The 12,859-nt window shown below is 49.3% G+C and overlaps 2 protein-coding genes across 3 annotated transcripts; one reads left to right on the top strand and one right to left on the bottom strand.

Moving 5' to 3' along the window:
• Positions 1 to 5,041: 5,041 nt before the first annotated feature.
• Positions 5,042 to 8,644, bottom strand: LOC101162805 (uncharacterized). Its single transcript, XM_078942642.1, is given in 5 exon segments — positions 5,042 to 5,353; positions 5,976 to 6,198; positions 7,813 to 8,129; positions 8,202 to 8,447; positions 8,524 to 8,644. Coding segments are annotated over 5 exon segments (1,158 nt in total). The 5' UTR covers positions 8,623 to 8,644; the 3' UTR covers positions 5,042 to 5,080.
• Positions 8,645 to 8,958: 314 nt separating this feature from the next.
• LOC101163051 (gamma-crystallin M3-like) lies at positions 8,959 to 10,701 on the top strand. Of its 2 annotated transcripts, XM_011492711.3 has the most exons (4): positions 9,001 to 9,052; positions 9,477 to 9,515; positions 10,022 to 10,288; positions 10,365 to 10,701. In XM_011492711.3, exons 1-4 carry the CDS (start codon positions 9,044 to 9,046, stop codon positions 10,641 to 10,643), a joined length of 594 nt encoding a protein of 197 aa, XP_011491013.1. In that variant the 5' UTR covers positions 9,001 to 9,043; the 3' UTR covers positions 10,644 to 10,701. The 2 variants fall into 2 exon arrangements, with proteins under 2 accessions (XP_020555533.1, XP_011491013.1); XM_020699874.3 differs by lacking the exon at positions 9,477 to 9,515 and having other exon boundaries at positions 8,959 to 9,052.
• The last annotated feature ends 2,158 nt before the right edge of the window (positions 10,702 to 12,859 follow it).

Here is a 12,859-nt window from a genome sequence, read left to right as displayed (position 1 = left end):
TCTGACAGCACAACCTTCAAAATAAAAGTCCCCTTCTGTTATGATGTCACAACAAAGCCACTTCCTGTCACGGCTCAGACACGCAAGACAGCTGTCTGCGGTTCTCCAGCATCTCTTCAACCTGAGCCTCAGACTGGAGAGGGTGCCCCCCCCCTCTGGAAGACCTCCTGCCTGGTCCCCGTTCCTAAGAAGACCTCGCCATCTCACCCCGGGGATTTCCGTCCAGTTGCCCTCACTTCTCATGTGATGAAGGTGCTGGAGAGGCTGGTGTTGGCTCAGGTGAGACCGGTGGTGAGCTCTTCTCTGGACCCCCTGCAGTTTGCCTACCGGCCGCGCCTGGGGGTGGATGATGCTGTCATCCATCTGCTGCAGCGAGCTCACTCACACCTGGATGGTGGTGGAGGCATGGTGAGAATCACCTTCTTTGACTTCTCCAGTGCCTTTAACACCATCCGGTCTTCTTTACTGGGTGATAAGCTGCGGCTGATGGGTGCTGCTGCGTCCACCGTCTCCTGGATCACTGACTACCTGACAGACAGGCCACAGTTTGTCCGACTGGGCGGCGTCCTGTCTGACGTGGTGCTGAGTGGTGTGGGGGCCCCACAGGGCACTGTGCTCTCTCCATTCCTGTTCACCTTATACACCTCAGATTTTCAGCACAACTCAGTCATGTCAAATACAGAAATTCTCTGATGACTCTGTGGTTGTGGGGTGTATAAGCGGTGGACGGGAGGAGGAGTACAGGAGGCTGGTGGACGGATTTGTGGAGTGGGCTGGAGAGAATCACCTGCTGCTCAATGTGGACAAGACCAGGGAGATGGTGATCGACTTCCGGAGGAAAAGGACTGTCTTACAACCCCTCTGCATCCTGGGCAAGGATGTGGAAGCGGTGGAGGAGTATAAATATCTGGGTGTGACTATGGACAGCAGACTGAGCTGGAGGAGCCACAGCACCGCTGTGTACAAGAGGGCCTGCAGCAGACTCTACTTCCTGAGGAAGCTGAGGTCCTTCAATGTGTGCAGCAAGATGCTGGGGATCTTCTACCAGTCTGTGGGGGCCAGCACCCTGTTCTCCTCCGTGGTCTGCTGGGGGGGGGCAGTATTGCAGTCAGTAACACCTACAGACTGAACAGCTGATCAGGAAGGCGGGTTCTGTCATTGAACAGGAAACATTTGAAGCAGTGATGGAGAGGAGGTCCCTGAACAGACTCCTTTCAATCATGGACACCCCAGAGCATCCTCTCCACCCTCTTCTGGACAAACAGCGGAGCTCCTTCTCTAGGAGGCTCAGACAGCTCCGCTCCAGAACTGCCCGGTACCAGAAATCCTTCCAGCCCAATGCAATAACCCTGTACAATAACACACGTATAGTGATAACCTTTGCACATTTTTTTTCTTCTCTATTTTGCACATCTCTTTACCTGCACTGCTTTGTATATAGCTTTTTAAATTATTCCACATTTTCCTTGTTCTTGTTTTTAATTTTTATTTCATATTATTCTTAATCTTTTTTCCTGTCAGTTGTTATGGTAACAAACAAATTTCCCACGTGTGGAATCAATAAAGTATTTCTGATTCTAATTCTGAACCAGAAGAAGGAAGTTAAGATAGGCAAGATAGTGCTGGGGGGGCGGAGCCTCTCACAAGTAAATAGAAACAACATTCTCCATGGATCTCCTCTACAAACACAAACTGAAGGAATCTCTGTGCGTCAGGGACAGGCGGGTCTCTGCAGGCTGTCAGCATCACTCGTGGACACGGTTCTGTCAGAAACATCCCTGAAGGCTGCAGAGTTTCCTGGAGAACGTCTGTCCTCAGAGAGGAGCCATCTTTGAGATCGGCTCAGGGGCCTCATTTATAAAGCTTTGCGTAGGATTTGCGTCAGAAGTGGCGTACGGATGAAACATAGGACGTGCGTACGCACAGAAATATTCGGATTTATAAAACCGTGCGCACGCACATCCTACGCATCTTTCCCTTAATAAATCACAACCAATTCTAAATGCAGCGCAGCTTTTGCGGCTTCATGACACGCCCATAGTTTCCCATAAATAGTCCGTGAAACGCCCACAAATGAATATTCATGGATTGAGAAACCACGGCACACACCGAGAGGAAATGAAAAAAACGTAACTTCACTCAATGTGAAGTAGAAGTTATCGTTGGAGAGGTGGAAAAGAGGTGAAAAGTGTTGTTTGGAGGGCACAGTGTGGGCATTACTAACGCCAAAAAGGCACGTGAGCGGCAGACGGTGGCAGACGCCGTAATGCTGTAGCTACAGCGCTCCATCGGGGGGGACACTGGAGCGCCGGGCCCAAAAGCCCGCAGAGGTCCAACAGGACGGCTGGAGGAAGTCGGAACCGGCTCATAAGCCACTCTTCCTCGTTTGCCAGCAAGTCTTCTTGCTGTCTAAAGATGCGTTCACTCTGAATTCTTCCAGTTGCCACATCTTCTAAGATCCAAGATCAGCCATTGTGCGTCATTACGCATTGTGATGGGGCATTTTATTTCCCTCCATTTAATTACATCTGACAAGCTACAGATGTCGGTAATAATCCACGTGGAAATGGGAAATTGATCAGCAAATGTAATTTCTTGTTGCTTTCTGAATGGTTGAGACATACGCCATACATTGTTTTATCAAAAATAAAACAAACTAAAGGCATATGCATGAATACCATAATTCTGTAGCTTATGAAGAAATATTTTAATAATAATAATAATAATAATAATAATAATAATAATAAATTTTATTTAGAATGCGCTTTACATTTTAGATAAAATCCCAAAGCGCTACAATGGAGGCAGAAATAAAAATGATTTACAATAAGAACAAGGTAAGACAAAAATAAAACAACAATGAAAGTACTAAAAAGCATTATTAAAAAGAAAAGTTTTTAAGCCTTTTTTGAATGTGCCAAGGCTTTGTGGGGCTCTGAGGGATTGTGGAAGATTGTTCCAGAGTGGAGGGGCAGCAGCCTGAAAGGCTTTGTCTCCCATAGTGGTTAGCCTGGTCCTTGGCTGATGAAGGCAGTGTGTGAAATTGGAACGGAGGAGTCGTGAAGTGGCGTGCAGGGAAAGGAGCTCACTGAGGTAGGCAGGGGCAGTTCCATGGACGCATTGGTAGGTGAGGAGACAGAGTTTGTATTGAATTCTGGAACGAATGGGGAACCAGTGAAGTGACTGAAGGACAGGAGTGATGTGGTCAAATTTGCGTCTCCTTGTCAGGACCCTAGCAGCGCAGTTTTGGATGTGCTGGAGCTTTTCCAGGCTCCTGCCAGGAATCCCAACAAGGAGAGCATTGCAATAATCTAGTCTGGAGGAGACAAAAGCATGGATTAGTTTTTCTGCATCAGACTGGGTTAGTGAGGGGCGGAGCTTTGCAATGTTTTTCAGATGGAAAAAAGAGACTTTGGAGAGGTGACGTATATGATGATCAAATGTTAGAGTAGAATCGATTTTGACACCAAGATTTATCACAGGTGAAGAAAGTGGAATGTTGTGACCAGAGACCAGAATGCTTTTGGTGGAGGATGTTTTGATCTGGTGAGGGGTACCGATTAATATGGCTTCAGTTTTGTTGCTGTTGAATTGGAGAGAGTTTTCAGCCATCCATGCTTCTATCTCCTCGAGACATGCCTGGAGGGCAGAAGAAGTTATGGTGGGAGTGGAATTTTAATATGAAAACAACTTTCCCCAGTGGACAATTAGTACATCTGTCCGTCCGTCCGCACGCCCGCACCTATATCTGCTCCGCCAGACGGACACATTAACGAGAATATCAGTTTTGTACATTATTTCGTTCTGTTAACTATATTATTTATGAGGATGAATTGCACAACATGCCAATATTGTAGAACATGTTTCACTTTTCTTTCTGCAAATAAGTGTTCATTTGAATTTCTGTTGTAATTTTCGTTTTTTATTTTTTTATTTGTCTCACTGCTGATCGATCAAACGGGTGTTGGTGTAGCTGTTAATTGTCAGACTTGCTTTGTGAAGTCTTCATGTTATTTCTGAGAGGCAGTATTGTCATTTTCACTTTCACGTGTTTCTTCCATCTGCCGACGGTGTCGCCGTTTCTCATTTCACCCGTTTTTGTGCGTACGCCTGGGTCAGAGCGTGAAGGACCGCACATTTTCCCCTCAAGTTTGCTTTTTATAAATCTCAACTATTGCGTAGAGAGTGGCGTACGCCTTCTTTTGTGCGTACGCAACCTTTAGAAATGAGGCCCCAGAAGAGTCACGGTGGAGCCAGACTCCCCCCCCCAAGCTGGGACAGGGTTCTGCGCTCAGATGAGTCCAAACGGGACCCATGCCGTGTTCTAGAGGTCATTGTGGAAGAGATCTGCGTAAAACAAGAACCAAAAGGTGGAGAACTTGGTTCCTCACGTCTGTGACGGTTGTCTATGCTGGCAGCCCCCCTCCCTGCTGGAGGTCTTTGGCTGTTACCATGACAACTATGGAGGAGCTGCAGGTCTCCACCTCCCTCATGGACTGCCACCTCCGATGAGGCGTTCCAGCTCTGGTGGATGGGACACCTCCCTCTGAGGAGGACGTCCTGAGGCGTCTCTATGGTCCATGCCCCCCCCCTGTGGCGTCAGTCACTGCATGGGCAGTACCTGGCAGGTGCCAGTCTGGACCAAAGGAAGTCTGAGCTGGATCAACCGTCCACCTCAGACCTTTACTTCTTCTAAAGGTCGGACATGGAGGTTCCTGCAGCGGTTCTGACCGTCACGCGTCCATCAGCATGAAAGCAGCATGAATCCACAGAACCACAGCGCTGGCTCCATCAGGACAATGAGGAGTTCACGTGGACGTTTCTCACCGTCTCTGAGCTCCCCCTCATTCACTCAGAAATGGTTTATTCCGGCTCCAACAGAATGAAGTCAATCCAGTGAAATGGATGCCGCCATGATGGAGCCAGACTGATCCTGTTTTGTTTCAACATCTTCATAATAGTCTTTCTTTATGATGTTTTTTTTGCTGCTTACTGACGGTTCCAAACGTTAACAGAAGATGATTGACAGAAATGGACAACCTTCACTCTTCATGAGGCTTTTATTTTGACAGCGACATTCCTATGGACTCTCGACTCTGCGGATCGATCCAACGCTGGGCTGCATGCCCCCCCACTCAGAGTGGCGCCTGTATTGCCCCCTCTCCAGCAGGTACTGGCGCCCCCTGTAGTTGGGCTGATCATAGAAAACCCAGGCTCCTTCCAGAACCTTGCAGGAGTGGACGGGTCGGTTCTGCCAGTGCTCCTGGAAGGTGGGCACGTTCTCCCCCAACTCCAGAGACTCCCCCTCAAAGTTTGGCTCCTCCCAGACCTTCATCCTCCAAGACGCCCCCACCTGGGGGACAACACGACGACAAGAAGTGGTGGCTTGGAGGGAGGGAACCCAAACAGGAACTGATGGAGAACCAACGGGTCGAAACAGAACCACGTTCCTGAAACAGAACCTGAAAGCTACTGAAGAACGTCCAGAACATTGATGTCAAACGTTCTGATCCAACTGGATAACTGAGAGGCAGAAAAACATCTGAACCCCCCCCCCCCCCCCCCCGACCTTCAGGATGACCTCAGCATAAACACACCAATGGTACGGTCCACTGTTGTGACCTCAGTGTGACCTTTAAAACTCACTTCAAGATGCAGCCGCTCCTCTCTACGACTTCCACGGACAACCCAAACCCCACAGAACCCGTATGGGTCATGTGACTAACCAGGGCGGCCCAACCCCGGTCCTACAGATCCCACCCGCCTCCCTCTGCCTGTGACTCAGGTGTTTGAACACACCTGCCAGGTAACCTTCAGCAGGAAGTGCATGCAGAGCTGGAAACAGGTGAGGCGGTGGATCTCCTGGACCGGGATTGGGTCGCCGTGACCTTAACCACCTGAAGGTTCCTGAAACCTCCATCCTGACTGGACGGACCGCCGCGGCGAGCTGCAGAGGAGAAGGCCCGCCCACTCACATGCCGGATCAGTCGACAGGACCTGACGGCGTCGCTGAAGCCCAGCCAGTACTGGTGGTCCGGATACTCCCCCGGGCCCAGCACGTACTGGAACCCCCGGTAGTTGGGTCTCTGGTACAGCACCCAGAACCCGCCCTCCACCCTGATGGAGTTGCAGCGGCGGATGTAGGCGTGCAGCTCGCTGGCGTCGTCCTCGCGCTCGTGGGAGCGACCTCCAAAGATCCTGTCCTCGTAGAAGACCACCTGCAGCGGAGAGCAAGGTTACAGAACATCAGGATGCAGGAACCGCCGCTGGGAGAACCCTGCTGCACCTTCGCCATGGCTCGCACAGGGAAAGGTCAAAGGAGGGGGTGACCCCCCGCCCCCCTTTATACCCCAGCAGGACAAAGACGGATCCGTCTGTCACGATTCAGGAAATATTTATCCAGACGGATCACATTGTTCTGTGTGTGTTTGGAACACTGCAAATGCAGCAGAATGTGGCGGAACGCGGCAGAACGCGGCGGAACGCGGCAGAACACCGCGGCGGCGAGGACACTGCTGCTGAAACCCCACAAAGGAGGCAGACTGAGGGGGGAGCCGGGACGATCTGCACCAGCAGCACCGCTTTATTCTGAACAACAACAGGAAACAGTGGTCTAAGAATCACCACAATAAAAGCTCTGAAGTGTCCTGTCAAAGGTCCACTCTGATGGAAACGGCGCTTCTGGAGTTTTTATCGTGTTTGGAGCATTTTTCTGGCGACTAATGTCAAGAAAATTCAGATTTGAACTGTTCTTCTGAGGATTTCTGTGTCAAATGAATCAGGAGCAGAGGAAAAATGACGCAGGAACAGATCGCATTTGTGACGTAGAAAGGTCGCCTCAAGCTCCGCCCCTTTCTGATCATCCACCTGCAGACCCACAGATCTATGAACGTCTTTGTTTTCCTGGAATCTGGATCAGAACCGGATGGATGGATGGATCTGATGTTGCTGCTGTTTTTAACGCACCGCTAATGTTTGGATGGGGGTGTGGGGGCCTGTAAGCTAGCAGGAGAGAGTGTAGCGGGGAGGGAGAGCGCCAACAGTCCTGCCGCTCTGCAGAAACTATGTCCTGGAAAACGTCATCACTGGGAACGCTTTGAAGACAGATCAGAAGATGATCCGAGTCTTTAAACGTCACAAAACAAGTCAGACTCACAAACAGAAGAGACACGAGTCCATCCAGAGTTAAAGCTGATGGCCTTTTGAAGCCTTTTGAACCTTTTGAAGCTTCAGAAGCTTCAAAAGGTTCGAAGCTTCTGAAGCTTTCCTTCTCCGTGTGGATTCTCTGCAGGGTTCCTGCAGCTGCATCAAAGCACTGATCCTTGCAGAACAGTCAGATTCTGGTCTGATGGAGACCAGGTTGTGGACCTGCAGGAACCCCAGCCTCACAGCAGTGAAGGACTCACCAAACCTGCCCCCCCCCCCTTCACTCACTCGGACCGAGAACTGTGTCTGGACTTGTTACCAAAAACATGGCGCGGTTATCGATCAGTGGCCGTTGGTAAACCGTCCTGATCATGAACGTCAGCAGAACCTTTGAAAGAGTCTCACAGAGACCCGGTTCTGGATCCTAAAGCCCAGGATGAGGTTTTGAGGACCTGCTGTCGACTCCTGACTCCTCAGGTGAGTCCTGTCTCTGCTCCTGACTCGGGTTTTTGCCAACTTTAAAGGTGAGACTCTGCTGTTTTCATTGTACTGTTGGAGGTGGACCTTCTGCAGAACCCTGATTGGACCTTCAGGTTCTGATTTTTAATTGAGATCAGCATGAAGCCCCTCCTCCTCAGAGGGTCAGTAACCATCAGACCATCACACAGAACCAGACCAGAGGAGCGCTGCGTTCAGGGTTCTTTATTTCGGCTCTAGCAGGCCTCCGTGATGCGCTGGACCGAGCTGAACCTGCCGGTGGACGCGTCCCTCAGGCTCCGGTACTCGCCGGGCCTCAGGTACACCATCCTGCCTCTGAAGCCGGGCTGCTCGAACAGGAGCCAGTGGCCGCTCATCACGATGCAGGACTGGCAGTCGGACATGCTGTAGCGCTCCTGCAGGGACTGGCAGTCCTCCCTCAGCTCCTGCATCCGGCCTCCGAAGTTCTCGCGCTCGTAGATCCTCATGAGGAACTGGCCGCGGTGCTGAGGGGGGAAATACATACAAGACGGGCCAACGACACCGAGCCGGCTATCATAGAACATAGGGATTAGGACCGGGATCATGCGACAGGACTGGATGCAGTCGGCGGCGCTCAGGCCCATCAGGCGCTGGCTGTCCGGGTACTCGCCCGGCCGCACCAGAACCTGCAGGCCCGTGAAGTTGGGCTTCTCGTAGAGCACGAAGAGGCCGCTGTCCACCCTGCAGGAGTTGCAGCGGCTCAGCTGCAGGTGGACGTCTGCGCAGTCGCTGCTGCACTCATAGGAGCGGCCCTGGAAGTTCCTGTCCTCGTAGAAGATGATCTGCAGAACACAGAGGAACTCAGAGGAACCGTTCTGCACGCTATCTGCAGGTGCTCTGCGGCCAGAGGCCACTCACCCTCCCCATGGTCGTGATGAGCGCCGTCCGATCGGCGATGCAGCGTCTCCTTCCACGCTTTTCTCTTTTTATACGCCGCTCGGCGGGGAATTTCCACATGATTGTGCTGAAAGCTTTGACTCATCAGTCCACATTGTGGGCTCCTGCAGCCCCCCACCTCCTCTGGGCCGCAGTTCTTTATGCAACGTCATGCATTTCTGACCGGAAACCCGCAGGTTCCTCCGCCAAACGCAGAGACGCCAGATGTGGGCGGGGCTCTGAGGGGTCAGAAAGGTGAACCTGCAGGTGAGGCTGCACAGGTGAAACGCAGAGACATTCAGACGATGATGGGATTATTTGCCCTGTCCTGATCTGACCCCCCCGCCCCCCCATCATGCAATACAGAACTATAGAGCTGTTCTGTTAAAGCAGCACCTGCAGCTCCTGATGAGTCATGATGTTTCCAACAAAGCCCAGCGGCGGAGGCTGCGTATAAAAGAGCTGCCGGCCGGCCGCTCCGGCACCAGCGCCAGGCCTCAGCATGGGCAGGGTAACAGCCTTTAATCTGATCAAATTAGGCTTTAACTCTCCTGTTTTAACATAATCTGACTCGTCGAGGCTTTAATTTGACCCAATTATGTTATGTAATCTGATTTATTCATCATTTAATCTGAATCATTTCTGCTGGAAACAGACTCATCATTTAATCCGGATGATTTTATGATGCAATTTGACTTAAATTTAGTCATTTTAAAGTATTCTGATTAGATTTATGTATTAATCTGATTTATTAATGACCTAATCAGACACATCAGAGCTTCAATCGACCAATTTTTAATCTTTAATCGGATTTTATGAAGCAATTTTGCTAATTTAATCTGTAATCTGACTAAATTTGTCTGTAATTTACTGATTTTTAAAATGGTCTGACACGTCAATGCCTTGATTGTTATGTTGTAATCTGATTCATCTAGGGTGTAATCTGTTGGTGGATGGGTACCTCGGTGGGTAAGGTGAGAGGCTACCATGCAGGAATCCAGGGTTCAATTCCCAGAGAGGGAACAACAATGGTACTGGGTCAATTACCAGGTCAATGGCGAGCAATGAACCTCACCCAGTGAGGGTCCTTGGGCAAGACCCTTAACGCTACTGCCTCCCAAGCGCAGTTAGGCTGCAGCTCACCGCTCACCCAGGGGATGGGTCAAATGCAGAGAAGAATTTCCCCATTGTGGGATAAAACCATTTATTTTTATTAATCTGTCTAAATTAGTCTTTAATTCCCTCATTTTTGAAGTAATCTGATTAGATTTATTTTGTAATCTGATATATTTGTGACGTAATCCCACCCCTGAACGCTATAATCTGACTCATTTGAAGTACTATCATATAGAAAGGATGTAATCTGGTTCATTTAATCCGATTGTTAATCCTGTAATCTGACTGGTCTGTCAGGGGCCTCAAAGGACTTCATTCCTGGCTGTAGGGGTGTCCCTAACTCCCTGCTGTGCTCCTGCTGCAGATCCTTTTCTACGAGGACAGGAACTTCCAGGGCCGCTCCTATGAGTGCAGCAGCGACTGCGCAGACGTCCACCTGCAGTTGAGCCGCTGCAACTCCTGCAGGGTGGACAGCGGATGCTTCGTGGTCTACGAGCGGCCCAGCTTCACGGGGAACCAGATCTTTCTGAGGAGAGGCGAGTACCCGGACTTCCAGCGCATGGGGAGCGCGCTGGGCATGACGGGCGCGGCCCCCATGGAGACCGTGCGCTCCTGCCGGGTCATCCCCATGGTGAGGCGGGGCCGACCTTTGCTGCCTCTATTGGCTGAAGCTCCGCCTAACGCTGCAGGATTATCTTTTCCCTCAGCACAGCGGCCAGTTCCTCATGAGGATCTACGAGCGCGAGAACTTCGGAGGCCGGATGCAGGAGCTGATGGAGGACTGCCAGTCCCTGCAGGAGCGCTACAGCATGTCCGACTGCCAGTCCTGCAACGTGACGGACGGCCACTGGCTCCTGTTCGAGCAGCCCGGCTTCAGAGGCAGGATGGTGTACCTGAGGCCCGGCGAGTACCGGAGCCTGAGGGACGCGTCCACCAGCAACATCACGCGGTGCAGCTCGGCCCGGCGCGTCACGGACGCCTGCTGATGCCCGCCGGCGTTCAGGGAAACCGGGGAGCAGAAATAAAAGCACATTTTCACCAAAACGTCTGCTTGTTGTGCATCTGACAGTTTGAAGTGGCAAAGGTCCACATCCCGTCATAAAACCGGAACAGGTGTGATCTGGGGTCCCACAGGGGTCAGGTCCAGGTCCTGGGGAGGATTGGAGGGGAAAACCAGACAGAAGTTTAGATCAAATCAGAATCTTAATTTGAAATCCCATAAAAGACAAACAGTGATGCGTTTGTTCGACCCGAGCTTTATTTTAAAAAACGCAGACTCCATGTTTTATTTGACATTTTATCAACATGTGAATAAGGCTCTTTCAGAATAAAAGACCCAGTAACTGTAGAAACACAGAAAACCTTGATGGTCGATCATTGTTTACATCCCATAATGCAACTGGGTTTCCCTGTTAACCTCTGAATTACAATGTTTCAGTTAAATGTTGAATAAAATTGTGTGCTATAGCCAAAAGAGGTCAATAAAATACCTCCTGACTTTTTTCTTTTGACAAAAACACATCAGAGGGAAACGACGTGAATTCATTTCATGGAAAAATCCTAAAGATTATTAAATATTAAAGCAGAAACAACCAAACGTTCCTCTGGAGAAGCACAACAGACAGAAACCCTAAAGTAGAGTAAAGGGAAAACACTTCAATCCAGAGTAAAACCAGATTATTCTTCCTTTGATGGAACATGGTTCTGTTAGAACCTGGAAGGACGGGTTGGACTGAGAGAACCTCTGTGGTTTCAAACGGTGACGCTGCATTCAGGCGAACATCAGCTTCAGCAGCTCAATCCAGCCGTCTTTGTTTGAATCTGATCTTTAGGGTCACTTCCTGTTTTTCAGTAAAGAGCAAATTTCAGAATAAAAGTAAAATCTCCTCTGAAAGTTGGTGTTTTGGCTCATCCGGAGACTTATGTCTTCATGATCCATGATTACTGTTATCAAATAAAAATGACGTTTTAAAGAAATGTTTTCCATCTGCTTTTATTGCACAAGGAGAGGTGTGTTGACTTTTATTCTGAAAACATGCAGGGAAGCCCGTTTCCTTCCTCATTGATGACAGAACCAGATTTTGGGTCTTTTGGGATCCATCACATGAACTGACAGCAACAACGCTTTAATCTGTGCAGCGCTCACGGACTCGCTGACTTTCATACAACCAGATTCCTCTGACGTCATGTGACGTCACATGACGTCACATGACGTCACGCGTCAGAGCAGGAAGAAGCAGGAGGCTGGAGGTACAGAGGTGCCATGGTCGTGACGTCTGGATGGCGTCCAGTACCAACGCTTTGAAAGAAATGAATGATTGTGGTTTGAGTTCTGCTGGAATTCTTCCATCGGGGAGAAAGTTTCACCAGATCTGCAGCGCTGTGACAGTTCACACCAAAACTCTTCCAACTGTGGGCTCATGTGCCACAGTCCAGTGTGAACCTTATGCTGAAAGCGTGTTCAGACCTGTACACGTAAATGTTCAGGAAATACAACGACTGTAATCATTGATGCGTTTCAGCTGCTTGTATTCCTGGTTCTTTGGGTCTTTTGACCCAGAAGTCATGACCACAGGTGAGGATTGGAGCGAAGATTCTAGTATCTATAAATGCTAATACACATTTTATTTAGAAGGAAATGATTAAAGTCATTGTATTTCCTGAACATTTAAAAACAAAAATTTAACCTCTCAATCCAAAGTGAAGAAATAGCTGTTATTTGGAAATCTGCCTTTGTTTGTCCTGTATTAAAGGGAGGGGATCCAGCAGTCCTATCCAACTATAGACCAATATCAAATTTATGTGTATTGTCAAAAATTCACGAATCTCTTGTTTGAGATCAACTAAAAGACTATTTAACGATTAATGAACATCTTTCAAAGCTGCAATCAGGTTTCAGGAAGAAACACAGCACAATCACAGCCGCTACAAAAGTCGTCAACGACATACTTCCTGCTCTTGACAAAAAGCAACATTGTGCTTCGCTTTTTATTGATTTGTCTAAAGCCTTTGATGCTGTGGACCGTGGGGTTTTAATGCATCGGCTTAGCTGTTTTGGATTCTCCAATGCTGTGCTTTCCTGGTTTAGAAATGACTTGAATGAAAGGACTCGGTGTGTTAAATGTGATGGCTTGTCCTCTGAATTTTTAAATGTCCACAGGGGGGTGCCACAGGGTTCAATATTAGGGCCTCTACTTTTCAT

Source organism: Oryzias latipes, chromosome 2 (genome assembly GCF_053564925.1).
Source record: "Oryzias latipes strain Hd-rR chromosome 2, Olatipes_Hd-rR_3.1".
In the NCBI taxonomy this organism is placed as follows: Eukaryota; Metazoa; Chordata; class Actinopteri; order Beloniformes; family Adrianichthyidae; genus Oryzias; species Oryzias latipes.
This window is presented reverse-complemented; position numbering and strand designations above follow the sequence as displayed.